At 36.3% G+C, this 22,129-nt stretch overlaps 1 protein-coding gene across 1 annotated transcript in view; it reads left to right on the top strand.

Moving 5' to 3' along the window:
• Positions 1–21,869, top strand: part of GPATCH2 (G-patch domain containing 2) — a 118,106-nt gene extending 96,237 nt beyond the window's left edge. The window contains exons 9-10 of the mRNA XM_066546413.1: positions 6,141–6,223; positions 18,162–21,869. Of these exons, the coding sequence (XP_066402510.1) occupies positions 6,141–6,223; positions 18,162–18,331 (253 nt within the window). The 3' untranslated portion in view covers positions 18,332–21,869. The remainder of the gene's footprint in view (positions 1–6,140; positions 6,224–18,161) is intronic.
• The last annotated feature ends 260 nt before the right edge of the window (positions 21,870–22,129 follow it).

Below are 22,129 nucleotides of genomic sequence, written 5' to 3' on the forward strand. Positions count from 1 at the left end.
ACTGAACTAATTTTTTAGGGTCTCTTTTCACAAATAGAGTGCTTAAGTGACTTGAGTATGGGTGTCAAATCATATGGAGTCATGCAGGTTTTTATTTTCCATCATGTGCACTAAAATTATGCCAGTGTGGAGTTGAATGTGTCGATTTGTAGTGTTCAGATAAATTTTGGACAGCTACTGTGTCTGAATGACAAAAGTCCTGCTAAAGATAACAGCAAGGAGTGTGTTAGGATTTGGTATTTATTAAGCAATGAGGTAATCTCATGGGCCAGGTTGTATTCTAGTCATAATGGGATTGCACCAGGACACTCAATAATACAGGTATGTCACCCTTATGCTTGAAGTTATGTTGTGAACAGATTGGGGTTGTATGAAAGGAGTTTGATAGAGTTGCATGGGCTTATCACATCTTTTTAAGATGTAATAAAAGGGAAATAAAGTGCATAGCTCTTCTGGTTAATGTAATAGTTTTCACTCTTGTAGAAGTAGGTGAAGCAATCTATTGTATAGATGAGGTTATCCTTTAGATAAGTTTGAGGAAAAGCTTTACTGTTTGTAAAAGATGAGGAGGAATCAAGCATGGAACTGATTTCACCTGAGTGTTGTCACCTGAGAAAATTGAAAAGAAAGCAAAAGAGTAAAAGAAGGCAGGTGAACAAGGAACCATCCCTCTCTAACTGTCCATGGGACACATGCATTACTGCACATGCCACCCTTCTCTGGATGTTCAAGTAGACACTAGGGGCTGCATTCACACTTTGACAAGCTGTGTACCACAAAGGAAAGAGGATAACTTTCCTTACAAATTTGCTTAGCCATTGTTTTTAATGTATTTTCCTTAGAAACAAATGTGCCTTGCATATTTCAGTGTACTATTATGAAATCATCATGCATCTTTTCTGTGGCTATATTGATACTCATGCCAGAGGCAAAGATTAAGTATTCATTATACCTAGATAATACATAATAGTCTTCCCAAATTTACAGCCCCAGTTGCTTAGTACGTGTATTTGGAGTGATACATTTTAATTTAATCCATAATTCTGGAGACTCAATCAAAGGGAAATGTAGAATTTTATGTTCATCTTAATTTAATTAGGTATTAGTGTTATGAGATGTTTAGAAAGACGTATATAATAGGGTTTTAATGGTGTTTACCTCTAAACTTACCATAAACTGTTTCGTTGACTCCAGTGCTCTTGAAGGCATCTGTCTGCCACTTGTGGTAATTTAAGAATGATCAGTAAGAGTTAAAGTTCCTCCAGACTCCCTTATTTAAGCAGCACTAATGGATGTGTTCCACTGGCCACCAGATACAGCAGTGTCTGCATTTTAAGCCATGTAAAAACAAGATAGGCTTCTGTGTAAGGAGAATCATTTATGTGATATTTTTGTGTAAAAGATACTTATATAAGAGGAGGTTTGCTCAGGGTGTTTTTGGATTTTCATCAAGTTGAGCTATTCCACACATTCAATTTTTTAATCATTTTATTAGCTTGTTTCTCTGGGTTCCACAGAAACAGAATTGAATTCTGTTTTCTCCATCCTTAACTGGTGCTGCGAACATTGCTTCACACTCTCCCTGCCCGTTTCAGCTTGTAAGAATTTGTCAGGTAATTTCAAGGTTAAAGTGAGTTAAGTTGTCCCTACCGCATTCTCTCTGCAATCATATCCATATGAATATCTATTTTTTATCTATATTTTAAGCCTGAAAACTGAGAGTTTCAGTTAGATTTCCCCTTGAAAATAATTCTCTCAAGTCCCTTCTAAAATACAAACCAGTTAACTTTTTCCTTTTTGTGATGTCTTGCGAAAAAGTTTGCTTAAAAACTTTGATCAAGTCTCTCCATTAGCTGAAGCATCCAGTGGTGATAAACTTGCAGAGTTCTACAGCCATCTGCAGGAATGCACTGATACTGTGGCAGAACGGGGTGTCAGTGTTTACTGTGAGTTTCTTCCTCAGGTGGGAGATGTTAATAGCATTATAATGGATAGGCATGTATTGATCTTTACCAATTCATCTAATTATGGAATAGAAATCAGTCTTCTTGAAAACATTATTCATTATTACACCATAATAATGTGCTGTATCCGATTTTCCAAGTTAGTGTACAGAAATCTGATAAATACTGTTAGATAAAAAACACTCTTCCACACCTGCCTTCATTAGTAAATTTTGGTTTTTTTACACCTGAGATGATAGTGAGTACAGAAGAAGGTAATAAATCAGAGAACTAGAACACGTGTTCAGGAGTATCTGCTGTCCTATAGCCATCTTATTGTGCTGTTCTTAGTGACTGGTGAACTTTTAACTCTGATAGTGGCAAGGGTGAAAACTAGCAGTGAAAGAGTGAAGAACCCATTGGGTCCTCAATGGCTCAGTAGGTTTATTGCATTTAAAGCACCTTAGCTGTTGGCTCCCCCACAGAACAAGATGTTTCTTTGGAGAATGTAACCACATGGTCCATGGACTGCAGAGGTCAGGGTAGGCAAAAATCTACATGACCTGTTACAAATGCCTTGGAGAGGTGAATGTGTGTAACTGCTGAAAAGGCATTCACCAAAAATATTTGCCTGTGGAGCTATGAAAATTATGGAAAAAGGGATTGTGTTGTATAGGCACAGATATGTTTGGGGAGCTTAAAGAGACAATTCTAGACATGTTACCATCGTTAGGGAAATAATCTTAATTACCTTGAGAAAAAGAAAGGATAAAGAGACTGCTGCTATTTAAAGAGGAAATAGCAAAATTTCCATCAGAGGGAATGTTTCACAAAAATGTATAAATGCTTGTGAATTTCTTTGCATGTCATCGTGTCTATAAAAGTGTTTGCTGTATCAAATCTGTGGGATTTATTTATGGGATTTAATAACTAAACTTTGTGGGGTTTATTTGCTATATTAATAACTTTTTTCAATTATTTTTGTTATTGCTGCCTTCCCAGTCTGTCTTCATTTTTGAGACTCTTATTTACCATGTAGAAAGGATAATCTTGCACTGTGTGCAAGATGAAAAATGAATAAAAATTGACAGCAGCTTTTCCAGTGTTTTGCTTAATACGTTGAGGCATGACACAACAACAACAACAAAAATTCTTGGCATGCTAGCGTAAGTTCACACGAGCCTGGCTTTTGCAGCCCTCTTATTTCCCTCTGCCACAACTTTGCCGCTGCTGTGACACTTGCAGGCCTGCTCGGCCATGGTGCAGCTGATGCCCTGTCCATGCTCATATTTTTCCTATTGACAATGAGTGTTCTTGCCAAACGCCAGGGACCATAGTCACATCTGTTTGTCTCCCAAGCTTGTCTGAGGCTGCTTGGGAACACTTTTTATCCAGAGGGCAGCTTTAACTAGGCCTAATACTCTGAAAAGCCTCTATTTGTAAATGCATACAATGAGGCGACAAGTTCCTGTTATCTTTCCTTAAAAATTATTCCATTTGACACTGCTTGCTCCAGTCCCTGTCACCAGCACATCAAAAGCCAGGTTTTCAGGCAAGGTGGTCTTAACAAGTTTTATTTTTTTCCTAATAAAATGCCTAGCTTCCCTCCAGAGCACTATTTATAAATGATAGCTGGAAGCAAGCTAGGGGTAAGTAGAAAGAAGGCAGGCAAATAGCTTTCTTCCTTTCTGTAATCCACTCTCTTCTGATTTAATGCTAAGAAACATAATGCTGAACCTAGCCTGATTGAGGGTCAGAGTTCTCCCTACTTTATAATACCCCCATTACAGACATTTCAAAATGTACTGTGCAGCTTCACAGCTCTGCTTCTTTTTGTCTAACCTGCCAGTTCCAGAGCAGTAATAGTTCTTATCTGATCCTCTCTAAATAAATAAATGAATAAATAAATATGAGCTTTTTGTTTTGCTGTGATTTACACTGGCAGAGCATATCAGATGTTAAGCCCTGGTGAAGCCAAATGCAGCTTTACAATCACAAGCTGGCTGAACATTGGACGGTAGTGGCCATCAGACCGGGTTTGACAAAGCTTAATTGGTGCTCCAGCATATTGTTATTTATTAGTAGTGTAGGGAATTTTTGACAACAACAAAGAAATACCCACTCTCACCTTGGCTGGTGTGATGGGGTTGTTGTGATCGGCAAAGGCAAATGATTCATTTATGCTGAAGGAACAAGGCTGCCTTTCAGATGTTCATTGATTTTATATTAAAAAGTAACTGCTGTGTTCTACATGAAGGGTGACAACAATAACAAAGTAGTCCTTACTTAGTGTTATTTGTTGCAACTCCATTCCCTGTGCCTGGAGGAAAAGTGGGGAGACCCCAGTACCATAATCTTACAGATCAATAATCTAGATATCTCAATGTAGTGTAACAGATAATCAATTCTGGTAAAATAACTCAAATGCTGCTCACTGTTACTGCTGTGGCTCAGGTCTTCAGGTTCAATTGCCTGACTTTATTAATTTTTATCTTTCATCCTACTTGTATTCCTGCAGACTTTCTTCCTTTTTCATTCAGAAAACAAGAGTTTCACACTGTAGAATATATAATTTACGACTATCACACAACTTACTCTGCATGTTTGATACCATTGTTAAATACTGATCCACTGGTGATCAAACATCACAAATATATTTTCTTTAGTTAATGTTGCCCCATATTATATTTAAATATTCATTTTCTTTATCATACAATCAGTTATGAAAGGGTTACACTTCTTGATTTCTTGCTAAATTCAGAACTGAAAATTATCATACTGTTAGTTTACTAGTCCAGCTGTGTTGAGTTCTTGATATTAAACTAGGATAAAATTTCATGTTGGAATTGCAAGGAAAATGTGGCTTAAAACAAAGGGAGAAAAGTGTTGAAATAAGGGTTCACTAGGTGAAGCTAGAGTGCACTTCTCTGTGAAACATAAGTTTCTTGGAATATTTTATTATTTAAATACAAGCACTGTGCTACTTGTTAATCTACTGTATCTTCTTAGAAGAAATATGAGGAGGATTGTACACTGTCATCTTACTCATCAAGGCATTGTTGTCATTCTTTTACATTATTGAGGAGATCTGAGGTCTCTCCACAGTATATGACGATTTGTTATTCATTTAGAAGTAGCCCAGCTTTAAAATGTTTATAAATGCCGTAAAGGGTAAGTCATATATCCACACTGAAACCAGATCCCATGAGTGACAGTGTTACTATACTGCTGTAGATTGTCAGATGCAATTTTCAGCTTGTAACTTTATCAAAATTCACTACACTTATGTGGTAAGAAACACGTTTCTCAGTAACATTTATAGATACATATTAAAATTACTGCATTCCCTGCCCCCCCCCCATTCTGTTCTGGTTCTTTAAAAAAGAAAAGTCAGCTACATATATTCAATTCTGCAGGCATTCTATATTACTTTAAGAAAATAATAATTATAATTGTCCTTTGAGATTCTATTCCAAAAGTCAACACTTGAAAATTCCAAATTTACCATTTCCTGTGGTACTGACTTCTAATAGCTGGGTTTAATGCAATAGCATTTGTTTGTTTGCCATCCTCTGCATCTACATCAATTTTCCAGCCTCCAAGTGCAAGCTCATAATTGTTCAAGAAGCCTAACAGATATTGTGCTTCCGTGGTATCCTCACAACTTGCCAGTGAATTAGGAGGGATAAATTGTTATGCTACAAGTTTATTTCATGCATCTTTGAAGAGTTTACTGTTTCATGTTTTCTCATTCATTCTTCATCTTACCTTAAAAAAATTGATAATATTTTCCATGTAATAAATGCTGCTCTGACAGTAAAGCATTACCAGCCAATTGATAACCTACAAACAGCATTGTGATCTCTTTAGATAATTAATCTTAGCTATTTTCCTGTCAGGAGCAACAGTGTTTTTGTTTTATGTTGAGCTAGACAGATTGCCAGTTTTGAAAATTAAAAAGCATTCCCTTTATATTTATATTTATTCATTCCGGTAACAATTTATGATGCTGCATTTAGATACTGAGCGCTTGTCAACAAACATAATTATGTTTCGATATAAACAAGATTGGTGGCTTGACTGTGCAGCTTCATCTTGGTTGAGAATGTTTTGATATAGGTTCAGATTATACAAGCTGTGTATTTATGTGGCAGTTTTCTTCCTTTGTTAATAGTTTTCTCCTATAATTACTTGCAGGCAAACCAGTGTACATTTAGGATCATTGTGCATGGGAGACATCAAGCGGAGAAGGAAAGCTGCTCCCCTGCCAGGACCCACAGGTAACCAATTTCCCTGGGACAGAGCACAAACCACAAGATGTTAAATCTCTAAACACAAAGCAGTAGGTCAGTGACCTGGGGAAAAGCTTGATAAATTCAATAACTTCCCATATAACTTCAAATACATTCTATTCTTATTTATTAATAAAGATTAAGAAATAAATAGGCTCCCTCCACTCTCCTGCAATCATTGCCAATTTCCAGTCCTTTGTAGCACAGTGCTTCTTTAAAGACAATAAATCTTTTTTCATATACTGAGACAGCAAAGATTACTGCTTATGTCCCTTCAAACGTTTCAAGGGAAGGGACCTGAGGCATCTTGTTTTCTGCATATGAATGCTCTAAATACCCTGCACAATAAAGTCAGGATGTGAATTCTTGGGTAAACAATCGAAAATATGGTGACAAAGCTGTGAAACACAGCTTTAAAATTAGTGCTGTAGATTAAACAGGAAGCCCATGCAAGCACATTTCTAAAAGATTTTTACAGATGCGAGGTCACAACCATTGGATGCATTTTGCTGATGTCACAGCTGTGAAATTACTTTTTCAATACTTAGCAGTGATTTATAGGACTCTCATCAGTTTGCTGTATTAATTACATATGTGCATACTGGAAAGATTCAGTTGTATGTGAGCCCATGTGAGCCTTTATATAAATGTCTAATACAGAAATCTGGACTGCATGTCCTAGTCATACATAAACTACAGCAGCAACATTTGCAATACATAGAATTTTCAAATATATTTCAAGTAGATGTCTTTAGAGACATGCTTAATACTTGTGTTCTAACTGAATTCCCCCTCCTTAAACGTCTTTGTTTCAAACCTCAGTGGCAGAAACAGACCAGGAATAATATTAACAATGTTATAAAAGTACCTTAGTGGCAGCAGTATGAAAAAAAGAGAATCTATGGGTCAGCTTCTAAGACTCTGAACATATGTGAACCGAAAAAGAAAAATACTTAATGGCTGAAGAGGGAATAATGTAATTATTTCTACAAGGTGATTTTCACTTCACAACTTTCAAGTACTAGAGGATGTCACTTTGTACTGAGAGGTTATCAAGTATCGTGAAATTAATTTTATTATTCACTTTACTTTGGGCTTTCAGTGTTCAGAATTTTGTTTTACAAGCTGGGTCCTCTGCGTAACTTTACAAAGCCAATATTTTGATACTAAGGCAAATATGTGGTCATTCAATGTTATGTGTCCATGAACTCCCAGTTTTAGAAATTGTTTTGCCCCAAAGTTTGCCTTTATATGAAGAGCAACAGAGAATAATGGTGGATAAAGGTATCATATGAGGTAATTTTTAACTGATGTGCCTTCTTTTCTTTTCAAGTTCAAGGTAATCTTTTCAATTTTCTTGTGATCAGGAGGATTGAGAATTTTTTTTTTGTGGTCTTAGAAAAGTTGTTGTTTTTCAGCACGTCATCCTTGTAAGTTTTTAAGCAAATAGAACCTTTGGTAAACATTGAATAAGCTTGTAACTATGTATAGCATGCTTCAGATTATTGTAGTTTTCTCAAAGGCTAACCTTTCTACGGCGAAATTATTGTTTGTCTGTCACAGGCCTTGCTTTTTGTCTGTGTTCCATAAGATTTTATGAAAGAAACGGGGTTTTCTTTTAGAATGAATGTACGTTTGGAAATTGGGATTAAAATAAGAGATTGCTTATTTGATTATTCTTCTTTCAGTAGTTTTAGTTAGCTAAGATATGGGAAGAGAAGGGTTTGATTTTATGTGGAAGAATTTGTGAGCTGCTTTCTTGAAAGAAAAAAATTCAGAAGTTGTTTAGATGAGCAGAAGTTAGAAATGAAAAAAACATTCTCCTCATAATTGTTTATATTTGATATCATAGTGAAACCTGAAAGGCTGTCTGTAAATGACTCCTTTACTGCAAGTGTTTTCTTACATGGACTGCAAATTGACAAAGTTTGGTCTGAGTCAATGTGTTGGTAAGAGTGTTTCCTAAATTCCCATTTGCATTTGGAAAAAACTACTTTGGTAAATTAACTCTTCTGAAAATCTGCACAGTGCTGAAAATGGCAATTTATGCCGTAGGTCCAGTAGTACTGATGAGAACGATCCTAACGAGGTGTTGGAACACGTTCTCTGGGTTTGAGTCTCACAAGGATAGCACCTGCTACTTTCAGACACCTTACAAAGCCACAGGCTTCTGCAGCAAGCAGTGTGATTGGTTAAACATTTATTAATTGTGACAAGAACACCCAATTTATTTCAGTACTCGAGCTTATTTACTGCTCTTTCACCTTTGTATTTTGTATTGAAAAAGTAAAATGAATATTGATAGAGTTAGATATTGATTTCTAAATTTATAGCCCGTTCTCAGTCTGCAGTCAAAGTCACATACCAATAGGTTTGTGTATATTAGTAACAAAGGATGTAGCTTTACTTGCACAGCATTGAAGCAAGAAAGTTTGAGCAGCACAGAGCATTTTATAGTTTCAAAAATGTCAGTTGTAAAGGTGAAGAAAAGATGTGTTGAATAGCAGTGAAGAAAATGGGAGATAATATTGGCATGGGTGGGTGGGAACTGACAGTACTGATACAGGAGTATCATATTCTGTCTTTTTTCCCAGGATGAATTTTTCATTTTTGTGGATGTTTCATATATCCCATATGTACATTGTTGAACCTAGATAGTTACTTAATCAACAAAAAACTGATACTAGTAAAAATTGATTACTTCCCTCAACTGAAGTATGAGGTACCTTTTAAATACTCTTTTGGATGACTTCTTCCATGAAACCAATATTATTCCAGTGATTCTGTTCTCATGTGAGCACAGGTCATTTTCAATGACCTTCTCTCCCCTATGACTACCTGAGTGGTAGAGCTATTTCATGTGACACCCTGACATATTTCACTGCAGCAATACAATACTCTCAAGTTTGTAAAAGGACCTCTTAGACAAACTAATCCGTTGTCATGGAAATAGCCCTTCTACTACTGGGTCCAGTTTAATGAAAGTGATAATAAAATAGCAACAACAACAGCAAAAAAAATTTTGCTAGAGAAAGAACACTCTTCGCAAGGTAGTGTTACTACTTGAAACACCTGCACTGGGAATATTTGCAGCAATTTCAGTCTTAGATTATCTAGTTTGAGTCTCATATCAAACCAATAGATGCTACATAATTTTAGATACCATACACTGAATATGCATTTATCCCAGTTTATTTCTAATTGACTCTTATGTACAAGATTTTTGATTTTTATCATCTCTTGTTAAATCTCTGAGATATTTTAGATTTTTTTTTTTAAATAACAAACCTCTAAGTCTTAAATGTTGGGAAAAAATCATCAAATTCTGCTTCACATCTCATATTTGTATGCCTTGTAAATAGTCATTTATTTCAAAATAATCTTTTTTCTCTGGTGTTGCACAGTGTGGTTTACAGTTTGGAGCAGGGTTAAAAACCTGCAAAAACCAATTACAAGAACAGAAAGCTGTTTTTTATTTAAAATGTAGAAAATGTTTATATAAAATAGATAAATTACTATGCATGTAATGGGCATTTTAATAATTACCTTTTTTCAAAAACAAATTTCAGATGTCATATTCTTTATCTAGTTGGCATGTTGCATGCACATGCTACACTTCAGGCTGGTCCTGATTGAAATGACCAAGTTAAAAGTATCATTTTAAAGAATGTATTTTAATGAAAAATATGACAGTTTCTTAATTGCAGCAGAAATACTGAGCACTGCTATAATGCCATCATGACTCACTTTAACAAGGTAATCAAAAGGGTACATGTTTTCATTCCTTTTTAAAAATTGCCAATGGAACAGCTAAGCAAACTATTTTGCTGATGCTTAATATGTCAGTGATTAAAAATCAGACCTGACTATCTGCAGAACCAAAACCATGATTTGAAAAAGATTGTGATTACAGTGTGATAACAGAGGTGGCTGAGGCTGAATTTGTGGTGAAGGTCAACTTAGTGCAGTAGTTTCAGGGGAAGGTAAACTTTGGGGTACTTGGATGAACTGACCATAAATTTCCAAAACTCTAAACAATAAGCCTATTTTCTTTTAACTCGATTCACCGCTTTTCCGTCTTCCAAGTGTACAACTCTATAGGCAGAAATCCATTGTCACAGGGCAATTCACAATGTTGGCATGTTGTGAATCCTATCCCTTATTGCATTGCACCATTTCTTACCCTCAGTCTGCCAAAGTCCTTCCTGGCATGCATACTTCAAGCCTGCTTGGTTGTGCAGCCCATGGACTCTCGTTTTTCTTTGGTTGGTATCTAACTTGGCAGCAAGTTAAATTTTAGGAACTTCTTTCTGTTTCTTTGTTTCTTCTACCATATTGTCTCACCAAACTAGAAGTTAAAAGATTGCAGAGTGCCATCCAGTATTGGAAGCTGCAGTCCCTTCAGAACAAAAGGCTTTCTGTGTTGAGCTTGAGGTGGCTGGTTCAGACAAGGCGTCTTACATACAAGCACCAGAGTTCAGAAAGTTCAGTAACAAACTTCAGAAGACCTGCAATTCAACCAGGACAAGCTTATCCTGCAAAATTACTGATGGGTTTCTTGTGATCTAGAGAGAAGCAATATTCTACAGGCTGTACACACAGCCACTAAAAAGTCAAGAAGAAACATTCAGATTGATAGAAGATGACTGTGCCTGTCTTTCTAAGGGCTGTTATCTTGTGAAATGTGGAAGCTTCAAGAATGATTCCCTGAATTACTCTGGGAGTCTTTCATAAGGTAGCTGTTTCTGGTTATGGAAACGGTTCAAATTGCCTCTACTGGGAGCTGAACTTTCTGGTTCTTATGGGTCCCTTCCACCTTGAGATGTTCTGTGATTCCATGGATTTTTTGGCTTCACTTTCAAGAACCATAAACCTGCTTACTGGAGAATATAACCAAAGAAAGTACCCTTAATATAGTGGAAATATGGGGGGGGAAAAGGCTAAACCAGGCATTATTTTCAAGTTTCATTAAACAGTTGTACACTTGAGGACTGGCTTTGAGTGAAACAGAGGTGTCAGTAGGGAGACTCATCCTCAAGGGCAGTTATGTGCTCTGCAAGTTCTGCACGTTCTCTGCCAGATATCATATTAAAGTGGTTCCCCACAGAGAGGAGCCACCTCCTTTTTATGTGCAGTTTGTTAGAACCATCACCTTCCTCAGATGGGCAAATGGATGTCCTGTAGTTTTCCTAGATTTCAACCAATAAAAGAAGTACCTGATATTTCTGTCAGTTTTAGGTTGGTAATTGCAAAGGATTTTTGTTAAAACACAGACAGTTTGGCAGTTAAAAATGTAGTTTTCCCTCAGTCAGCATTATTTCTTATCCCAGCACTCCACAACTGCCTCTCAGTTGTTGGTGACTACTTTTTCTTTATCCTGAGGGAATAGGGAGCACTGCTGCAAACAGTCCCTGGTATTATGCAAAAACTACTTTTCTTAAAGGTTTTTCAGCATATGATTCACTTTCTGAATAAGGAAGGAGGTCTGTGCATAAATCTGATAGATTTATGCAGAAAGTTTTGACACTTCAGAGGAGTTTACCATGTGAGGAAATAAAATTCATTGATCAGGTTTCCAGTACAGGCAAGATTTCTGTCTTTTTGTAAAAGCCTTGCAATTGGTGGAAAAGTTCCTAGTAAAATCTGTTGTACATACTCTGGGTTTCACAAAGAAAATTTTTGCTTTGGATTTCCACTGGGTTTCATTGTAAGGCTGCGAGTCTTTCTCTAAAAGTGAGGGGATGCTTATCAGATGGGATTCATTTTGCTGAATTTTGGAGGAGTTAAACAGAACTTTGCCATGTCCCCCATTGAGGATGCTTCTTCCAAAGTGCCATCCAGTGACAGTGTTTCTGTCATCAAAGACAAGGCATAAAACAAAGAGCTGCTTTGGACTGAAGTGAAAAGACAGTCTTGGATATTCAAGAGATTCCCCTTACAGAGGGATAAATGGCAATCTAAAAATACCAACTGTTCCAACCAATTGTATAGCAGCAAAGACTGAATGGGCATGAAGTTTTACTCCACATACAGTGTAACCCAGTAAAGAATAGAAGGAGAAGAGCACCTGCAAATCCAATTCCTAGTGATCTGTGTTTCTGGATAGCCAGTGGTACCTAAAACTCAGTGTTACAATCTTCATTGGTGTGTGAATTTATGTTTATATATTCAGGAGAGTTGAAAATAGATTGAAATCTAGAGTCTGTGCTTCAAGATAGGGTATGTTTACCCAGGCCCTTGAGATGGAGCAGTAGGAATGAACTACGGCAATGCAGACATCAGCAAAACTCTGCTGTGGATACGGGATAAATACAGAGGCATCCAGCACCTGCTGAAGTCATAGCTATGTCCTCTCTGCTATTCTTATCTCTCTGTTAGAATAAAATTCAATGCAAGCAGACTTACCTGAACATAATAATTCTAGTTATTCTTTAGATAGTCTTAGATAGCTCAGTGTGAGGGATGTGTTAAAGTCTGGTGAAATAAAACAGTCTCAAATATTAAACTAGACAATTTGCATAGCATTCTCATAGCTGAGTTGTTTTAGTTTTGGTTTGGTGTTTTGTGGGTTTTTTAGTAGATACACAGCCATATGTACTGAATTTTGAAAATCACTGCAGGTACTGAGTTTTAAAATCACCATGCAGCTGGTAGCTGTGCTTCTGAAGCTGTGTTTGTGCAATTACCCAAGACAATTTTAAGAACATAAACATCTAGGCAGTCTGATTCCCATTTTGCTAGTTAGAGAGAGCTGGCATAAAAAGACAGACTACAGCAATGTCTTTTTCTGATTGGTTTCCTTGTGTATCAGGATCAGTCCCTACTGCTCTGAGCTCATCTGTCTGGTGAGGAGTCAGAAAAGAAAAAGAATAGATGAAATATTAAATGCTTTCAGAAAATGAGGGGGAAAGTGCACCAGCTTTTAAAGAGAATCAGCATGTATCATTTCTGCTTCCATTGGCTGTTTATCCAACATCAATACAACACTTTAGGAGCCAAATTACTAAACAAGCTGCCAATTAGGCTTGCAGTCAGCTGGATAGATTAGTGGCTAAGAGAGGCAGATACAAGATTTTCATCTCTTGAGCCAATTACGCAAGTGAATTACCATCCACAATGCTCCTTGGAAGATTTGAGGTAGAAAGACTGACTCTGCTGTGATAGACATAAGTGAGATCCAGGGTAGGGGGTAAGGGTTAGCAGGCCATGTATTGCAAAAATTACCCAAGCAAAAAGAGATCCTTCTAGGAAAGGATTTAAAGGATTTAAGGCTGCTGGGAGCGATAGAAGAGGAAATAATAGTTGTGGTATACTCTGTGAAGGCATTGCTGTTCTGCTCACAAGTCTTAATCATACAAAAGAAAGATGAAAGGGTAAGACTATATTTATGTACAGTGCCATTTTCTCAGAACTGTTTAAAACCCCGTTTTCTTAACATCAGAAATAGTGTGGTGGCCAGAGATGAAATTACTTCACTATGCCTTCATTTGTTTCTTACAGCTTGGGGGGGTTGAGAGGAAAAAAAAAGAAACACAACAAAAAACCCATACATTTTCTTAAATAAGGTTATCTGAGAGCTTGATCCTAGCTGTATTCTGGTTTTATTCAGCCCAATATAAGCTAAACATGCTTGATGCTAGTCTTATCCAGCAATTGGACCATATAAATAAATATTCTGACAATAGTAGTTTATGAGGTCATAGCTCCTTTATTTTTCTGTAATAAACAATAACTTCAATGTTAAGCTTTGAATTTGTAGAAGCATTTTGCAAATAAAATGAGTCTGTCAGATCAAAACCGTTCATAGGCTCATTTGTTTCCTGCTGACAATGTTGTACACTGGTGTAACATTGTTTCTTAAATATGAAGCAAATTTAAAAGCTGAACTTTTGCAAGCTGCTGTATCCAAAAATGATTAAACAGATGTGAAGCCTGCAGCAGCATTAGACCTCTGATCTGATTTTAGCTTACAGATGGAATTAAATTAATTCATGGCAATCACTGTAAAATCAAGGGTATGGCACTGAATGCTAGTGTACTATTTAACCAGGACATACCTGTCTCAACAGCTGTTAAGAAAAAATTACATACCTTTATTTTTCACTGAAACCTGCCTTTAATGCCACCATAAGTATCATACCAAAATTAAACAAATGTGATGAGTTTTTGCTTTCCACTTCCCAGTTTTGTCACTTACTACTCACTGACTCTATATTCCATGTATGTAAGGTCATATGCATAAAAAATGTAGACCTTGAAGTGTGTCTATTCATATACACAAAGATTTGAGAATTGTCCTTTTTTCTTTCACCGGGCAGTTTTGCAGAGAGAAAAGGAACATCATAAGCTGAGGGTATTTTACAGAGCTGTCTTTTCACACAAGTTACTATAGCTTAATGTTTTCTCCTCTCTCATATAATGGCAGCCCCTTCTACATGCAGACTACTCATTTGGTAGATCAGGAATCAATTGTTGGGCTTGCTAAAAACATTTTCTGTCTGTAGAAAAAAAAAAGGTGTACTGCACAGGAGATTCCTATAAATTATTAGTGCAGAGACATCCTTGTAACTTCTGGAAACCTCATACAGCATTAAAATTAGAAAAATGTATCCCCGCTTTTTTTTTTTTTTAATCTGATTCTGCATAGTTATTTTTTTGTGGGACAGCACAATGGGTTGGTTTTGCTCTTGCTCCTGGGTGGGTCAAGACTGAACACGTCCCAGAGGTAGCACAGCCCTTTTCAAGGCCGTGTGCTTGGACCATTCTCTCTAACAGGCCCTACTGGCTAGTCCAAGAAGTGCCATAGGCATGAATTAAAAACTGAACTTGAAGATGAATATTGCAAGGACAATTACTGCTTTTAATTAGAAAATAAAAGCCCAAAGCACAGGAATGGGGGTCAGGGGAATAGCACACAGTGTAGCACGATTTTTAAGAGCTCTCTCCCATCATGCAGTCTATCAGCAATGCAAATGTTGAGATTTTTTCCAACCTGCTGATTGCACATGAAATGGAGGAAGAGGGCAATACCACTATCCACATTCTTTGGATTCAAATAAAATATGTTGCATTACAGATAAATTTTTCAAGTGATGGGTGAAAATTGCAGGAATGTTAAAGGCAGACCTAGATAGTATTCATATAAAAACTAACTATACTACAATGGAATGGCCAGGGTATATTAAATATTTTTCAAGATTCAAATAAAAGCAACCTGTATTCACGTCATTTATGAGAAGGAGTAATTAGTCAATTAGTAATATAGGCAAGGTAGGTGGGGTTTTGGTTTTGCTTTATTCTTGCTTTAGTACAAAGCCTTCAAACACATTATCCTTTGGACAGTGTATGTTGTTTGATTGTTTGCCCAAAAGTGGGTTGTGAAATCAAGTCTATGGTGGCTTCTCTTTTCTTTCTTTTTCTTTTTTCTCCTTTTTTTTTTTAACCTGATGATATACAAGACTAAAACAGGACTCTTAGGGAGAGCTGGTGTTTTAATACGAGATATAAAAGTATGTACAGTGGAGGGAAAAATAGGTATCATATACACATTCTAGCAGTACTTATGTCTTTAAAAACAAATAATTCCAATTATCTTGTCAGGGAAAAACAACATTGAATTGCTTCAAAAGGCATCAAAAATAGAAGCACCAGTTTACTAATAACATGTCAAGGTACAGAGTGTTCTTCCTTATATCTTCTTTGTGAGGTTCCTCTGGCTGTCTCAGGAATTGAAATTCATATAGAAAGGTACATCTTTTACAGGAAGAGCTCTGTGGGTTTTTCCCTTGAATAGAATAAAACAAAAAAAGCTGTTTATGTTGTCTCAGGCTATGCCTTGCATAATGTTCCAGCAGCATTGCTGCCTCTGCCTAGGCAGCATTATGAATGGTTTCGTGTTTCCCGTTTTTAGGTGTCATAAAATACACTCTTGTGCTTGCTCTTTCCTGCTTGGCAGGTCTGTTGGATCTCTCTTCCCCTTGAAGTTTTCCCCTTAATTGCTCCACAAACATTTACTGGAATGATTCTTCATTTTTTGCCATCACTTTTTACAAAGAGTGGACCAAAACACAGTGCCAGGGTTTTACCTCTGAGGCTTACCAGAATTTTTGTTGAACAGTACCCTTTCTTCTTTCCCTTTTATTTTTCTTTTTTTTCTTTTTTTTTTTTTTTTTTCAGCTAGAAAGTATAACTGGGAAGGTTACAAAGCCCATGTTGTGTATGCCAGGCAGTGCCAGGGACTCATTTGTATGAAAATTGCCTCTGCCTGTGGGGGCCTGAAAAGAAAGGAAGTCTTGGACATTGAATTCTGTGCTGGTCAGTTCAAGAAGAACCCTCTCAGGGACTGAAGGCTGCTGACTTAAAAGCTTTTATTTTAAGCCTTGCATTAAGCATAGCTTCAAACCAGTATTAAAGGATGCCTTCCCTCAATGCACTCCTTTTTTTCTTTGACTCAGGAACTGAGATACTAGAAAGCAGTCTGCCTTTTATGTAGCCAGTGTTTTACTGAATATGACAGATCTATAGTGGATAATGCTGGAGTACTATAAATTCATCATCACAATCATCATGAGGTTTTTAATGTGCACCTCTCATTTTGAATTTCTCTCTGTATATGCAGTTTCCACTGTGGGACCTTGCTTTTTTTGTGTGTGGGGGATAAATTAGGCCTTTTAGAAGCTCATGTTCAACTTTTATGTGTTCTCGTTTAGTAAGTTAATATAATGATAAGCCAGCTGCTTGTCAATATTATAGTCTTCAAGAACTCAAAATCACAGGCTTCTACTACAGTATTTTTCAAAAAGTAGCAGGCAGAATAAATAGGTAGAAAATCAAACAGATAGTTTTGAAGCTGGGCACATTAAGGGGTTTTTTTATTTTGTTGTTGGGCAGGGTGATGTTGAATAATGCTGAAAACAAAATCCAGCTGTCTACGTGCAACTGCTGGTGTTCAAAACCTTCAGTCCTTTTTAAAATTGTTTGCATGGTGGAAGTTGATAAATTTTAACACAGATTCCTGAAATAAATATCCCTTGTGCAAGATACTTATATTTAGAAGGCTTATCCATGCATTGTCTCTAAACTCTGGTTTGGGGAGTCTGGTTGATGAAGGGGGAAAACTAGCTTTATTATTTTGACTTCACTTTTTCTTTTTTTTTTTAATGATGTATTCATGGGAAAAAAAAACCCTTTCTTATAAAAAAATTAATCTGTTACTGTAACAAATAATAATGATAACACTTGCAATGTTGGTACTCTTTTTCTGTGGTATGTATGCAACATTTCTCAAAGATCTCAATGCTAAAGGAGAAGAGAGTGTAAACAACACTTTGTAAAATTGAAAACACCAAAAGTAACCTTGGACATATCAAAATTCACAATGTTCAATAAAAGAGAAACTGAGTAAAGGTATAGCTGAATTACAGAGCGGTTGACCATCTGTCTGTACTGGTTCTGTAAGAGCTATAATTGTTTAATCAGAACGTTTTTATTGGGTTTTCTTGAGGGAGGTCATTGATAAATATTACTAAGAACAGAGTGATGGTCATGTTACTATGATGTGTCTCTTCTTAGTAACTGCATAGGACTAGAAATTCATGTGATCTTGACAATGTGCTGGTAGACATCTGCAGGTGATTTATATTCTTTGAGGCTGATGTGAATCCACCATATTGGAATATAATATGATACTATTTGTAATATGTAAAAACAGAATGAATCCTCAAAAGCATTAAAAATAAAAGCATTAGACTGTATTATTTAGAATCATATGCAGTCAAGAGGTCAACATGTGCAAAGACAGACTGTTCTAGAAACCTGTTAGATGAATTAGAACAATAAGAAGGTTTAAAGCTTTAAGGGAGATTATCCTGCTCTTCTCCACATGGCAGGCAGTGCTGATTAATGCTGTGTATTTCTTTAATCTCAGGGTTTGTAGGTGAAAACACCCAACCAATCCCAGAAAACAACATTGGAAACAGAATGCTTCAGAGTATGGGCTGGACCCCAGGCACAGGTCTCGGACCAGACGGCAAAGGGATAGCAGAGCCCATACGAGCCATGCAGAGACCCAAAGGACTTGGACTTGGATTTAGCTGACATAGATAAAAATAAAGCTCAAAATTAATTTTAAAAGAAAAAAAAAAAAAAAAAGAAAAAGGAAAAAAAATGGCAAACATATTATTTGTTGTGATCAGCAAATGCAGTTTTCCTTCTCTCAAAGATGGCTGAAGTCAACGAGCTTCACACAACTCCCACCAGCTGCAAGGTACAGCCACAGTGACAGAACCGGCATTCGAGTCTGACTTCATAATGGTGCTAAAATGTACAAAAACTTCTACTTTTTTATTTTCTGTGGTCTTAAGGTTTGTATTAAGCATAAAATTCAGTATACTCACTTTTTCTGGTAAAAGCTTCTGGCACAGCAGGTTTTAGTATATAAGTAAATTTTGTTTTGTAGATATAATTTCATCTCAAGAGCCTTGATAAGATTTGTTGAGGAAAATGGAACTTTTTACAGCTATTGTGGCTTCCCCCTTTTCAGGCAAAATTTCCAAGCCTGATATTTATAGTGTTTAACAATATTTGAATATAAGTTGTCATTATGGCCATAATACATACATGTTTCCCACTGGAAGGTGATATTGTATGCAATTTTGTCTAAGAGCATGAAAAACAGCTTTGTTGTCATAGGAATCCAATCCCAACACCATTTTCTGGGAATGTAATACTGTCTTCCACATTCAAGTTGAAAAGTAATGCTTTTATACTTGTTTTTACGTTTACAAAATTATCTTTCCTCAGCAAATATTTTACGGAGTTAAAGTTTACTCTAACTTTGGCTTTCCCTTCATATTAATAATCCTCAGTGTTGCCACATTTAAGAATAGTTTGAGCTTTGAAACAGGAAATTGTATTTCAGGGATGACTGTGTTTCAGTGTTTTTCTGGGGTTTGGCACATTTTAAACAATGCAGTATTCAACATGGTGTTAACGTTTGGTTTGCGACCGAGCTGTTGCCAATGAGCCACAACCTTTAAGGATCATGAACAGAAAAAGGGCAAGGAGAAGCAGGATTAGGATGGAGGAAAGGAAGGAAAAAGATACTTTGATGGCATCTCACAAATCTAAGCTAGCAATTTAAAATCAAGAGGGATCATTAAGTGTTTTAATCAGTATCCTAATGTATCTAATGTCAGCAGAAGCAATTTCATTAAGCACCAACCAATCAAGCTCCTAGGGTACTTATTAGTCTGCAGGATAAAACAAATTCCACTTTAGAATTAAATGATAGGGCTGAAGGAAACTGTTTTTCAGACGGACTAAGGAGAAAATCGTGCCCCTCTCACCACCCATGCCTCTAGTAGCTGGCAACACTTACCCTCATTGCAGAGGGAACAGGATTTGATTCTGCAGTCTTTTTTTTTCTTCAAGAGGATCTCCCTTCCTCAGCTCCCAGGCTGGAGAGAAAAATACTTAGTTCCAGATGCTTGCAAAGATATTTTTTTTAGGATAAAAAGAGCGCAGCTTTGCTCATGCAACTGTGAAATATAGTGATTAATTTTAAGACGTGTTTTTATTACTTTCCTTTTTCTCTCAGCTTCACCCATTTTTCCAGGAAAATAGTAGCAGGAAGAGGAAAACCAGCAGCATTATAGCATTAAACTTGCTTGAAAGAAATGTTCATGTTTTCCAGTGCAATTACTGTCAGTTTGGGAACGTTGTTTCAGCATACCACCATAGTGTAGAGATTACAGATTACTACCTGATGTTGTTTTTATGATAGTTGAATGCACATGTTCTTTGAGTTTCAGGAAGACTATTTATTGCTGTTTAAATACTTTGTATGATTGTGTGGTTTTACTTTTTAAAATTATAAGAAATTTTAAACAGAATTGAGATTTATACAGCAAAAGATACTTTTTATTGTAAGGTTTTGGGGCACAGTATAATGTGAGTTTGCCACTTCAAATATCTCTTGCACAACTGAACTTGGTTAAATACATTCCCTATCCAAAGAATTTCAAGGCCACATAGTTGCAAAGGGCCAAGAACCTGGAATTCTGCAGCTGGCAGAGGTGCCCACTTGTGTGTTATTCCAAATAATGCACTCCTGTGGCCTGCACCTGTTCTGAAAGTGCCATGTGCTCCTGAGAGCAAGTGAACTCTGACAACCTCTTTGTTTTGTACACTGCAATCAGAAATCCCTTAAAATCATTTTCAGCGTGTGAATTGCAAAGGTGAATCTTTTAAAATCTGTTTGTTGTAGCTCTATCTATAAAACTGTGAAAGAATACTCAGTCTGTTAAAATTCCACTGTTCTGCTTTAGTTCCAACACCTGCATGTCTTGGACTGGAAGAATGGCACCTATAACACTTCTTTGAAGTATTTCTGTGCAATTTACCATAGCAGTAGTTTCTCAAGAAATAAGTGTAGAGCCCCAAAAGTTCTTGAAACTGTTTCCTGTTTTTAAAAGGTAAGAGGGAAATAATGCATACATATTGAGGAAAAACATCTTTAGCTCATTCAACTCTTTTTTCATGCATTCCTACAGATGCAGTGAAGCAGCCAGCCTAGTAGACTGTCATAATGGATGAACTATGTAATCAGATTGAAAATCTTAATTTTTTTTGTTCCAAATCAGCCTTTTAGTGAGAATCTATTAGACATTAAGGTTAGTTAAACTGGCTTTGATATAGAGATAGATGCACTTTGTTTTCCCCAGGTATTATCAATAGATGCCTCAGCTCACAGTACACTTCATCTGTTAGAAGCTGTAGAACAAAATGATTTATTAAAATATTTTCATGTACTGTTTTGAGATATTTTTTGTGCAGTAAAATTCCCATTCTGGCTCACACTGTGATTTCATTTTCATTTTTCCACATCTCACAGGAGTGGTTTTAAAGCAATGTGATTTCATGCAGTTAAAACTAATGAAGAAACAAAACAAAAATTAATTGCAGATTTTTTTTTTTTTAAAGCCATTGCAATGTTATTTGGCTTTGAAACAGGTCAAAATACTTGGATTTACTGTTTGTTTTCTTCAGATCTTTCCTATGTCTAACCTGCAATCATACTGTGAAACCTGCTATAAAGCTGGAACACATTATTTTAAATACATATACAAGTTTTTTCAGATAATAATTCTTTATGCCTGTGACACTGAAGTTTTTTGCCTACATAAATAAATACGGGATCATCTTGTATCTAAAAGTTGTCATCCATCACTTGCCAGATTCTTTCCATTTAAATATTTGAATCAGTAGCTCAGCTGTTACCATAATATTCTTCCTCTGAAGAATGTGTAGTGAAGAGAAGAGATGTTGCCTATTATCAGCACTGCGTTTTGCTACATGTTCCATGGTGTCTCCAAGTTCTGTGAATTGAGCCATTAACTGTTAATAAAAGAAACCCATGAGCAGTATCTTATTTCTAAATGACTATTTGTCAAAGTCAGAGAAGCATTATCAATATGCTTGTTTAACAAGTTTGTCCCTGCAATTGTCTTTCTGCAATTAGGTCAATAATGGGTGTAGAACAGCAGTAAATACCTAAATGCTATGTATAGAATGCTTTGCTTTAACAACACAAATGCAAGATGGAATAAAATAAATAGACTCAATTCTTCATGAACTTTGTATGTTCTTTTCTTTAAACTACCCTTTTGAGTAGTGTTGTTATTGCACAGGTGAGTACAAAAACATGCTCTTTCTGGAAATACATAATTAAAGTGTCTTATACCATGTACCAAGTAAATGCATACTATGTTAAGCTATTACACTGCCTTTTATGTACTTTTTGCTAGTACTTCTTTCCTAGGTTATTATCCTGCTGAAGAGGTTACACCACAATATCAGGAAATGCCTCATTTAAGATGTTTGCAGTACTTTTGT

The sequence above is a fragment of the Molothrus aeneus genome, chromosome 3, assembly GCF_037042795.1.
Source record: "Molothrus aeneus isolate 106 chromosome 3, BPBGC_Maene_1.0, whole genome shotgun sequence".
NCBI lineage: Eukaryota > Metazoa > Chordata > Aves > Passeriformes > Icteridae > Molothrus > Molothrus aeneus.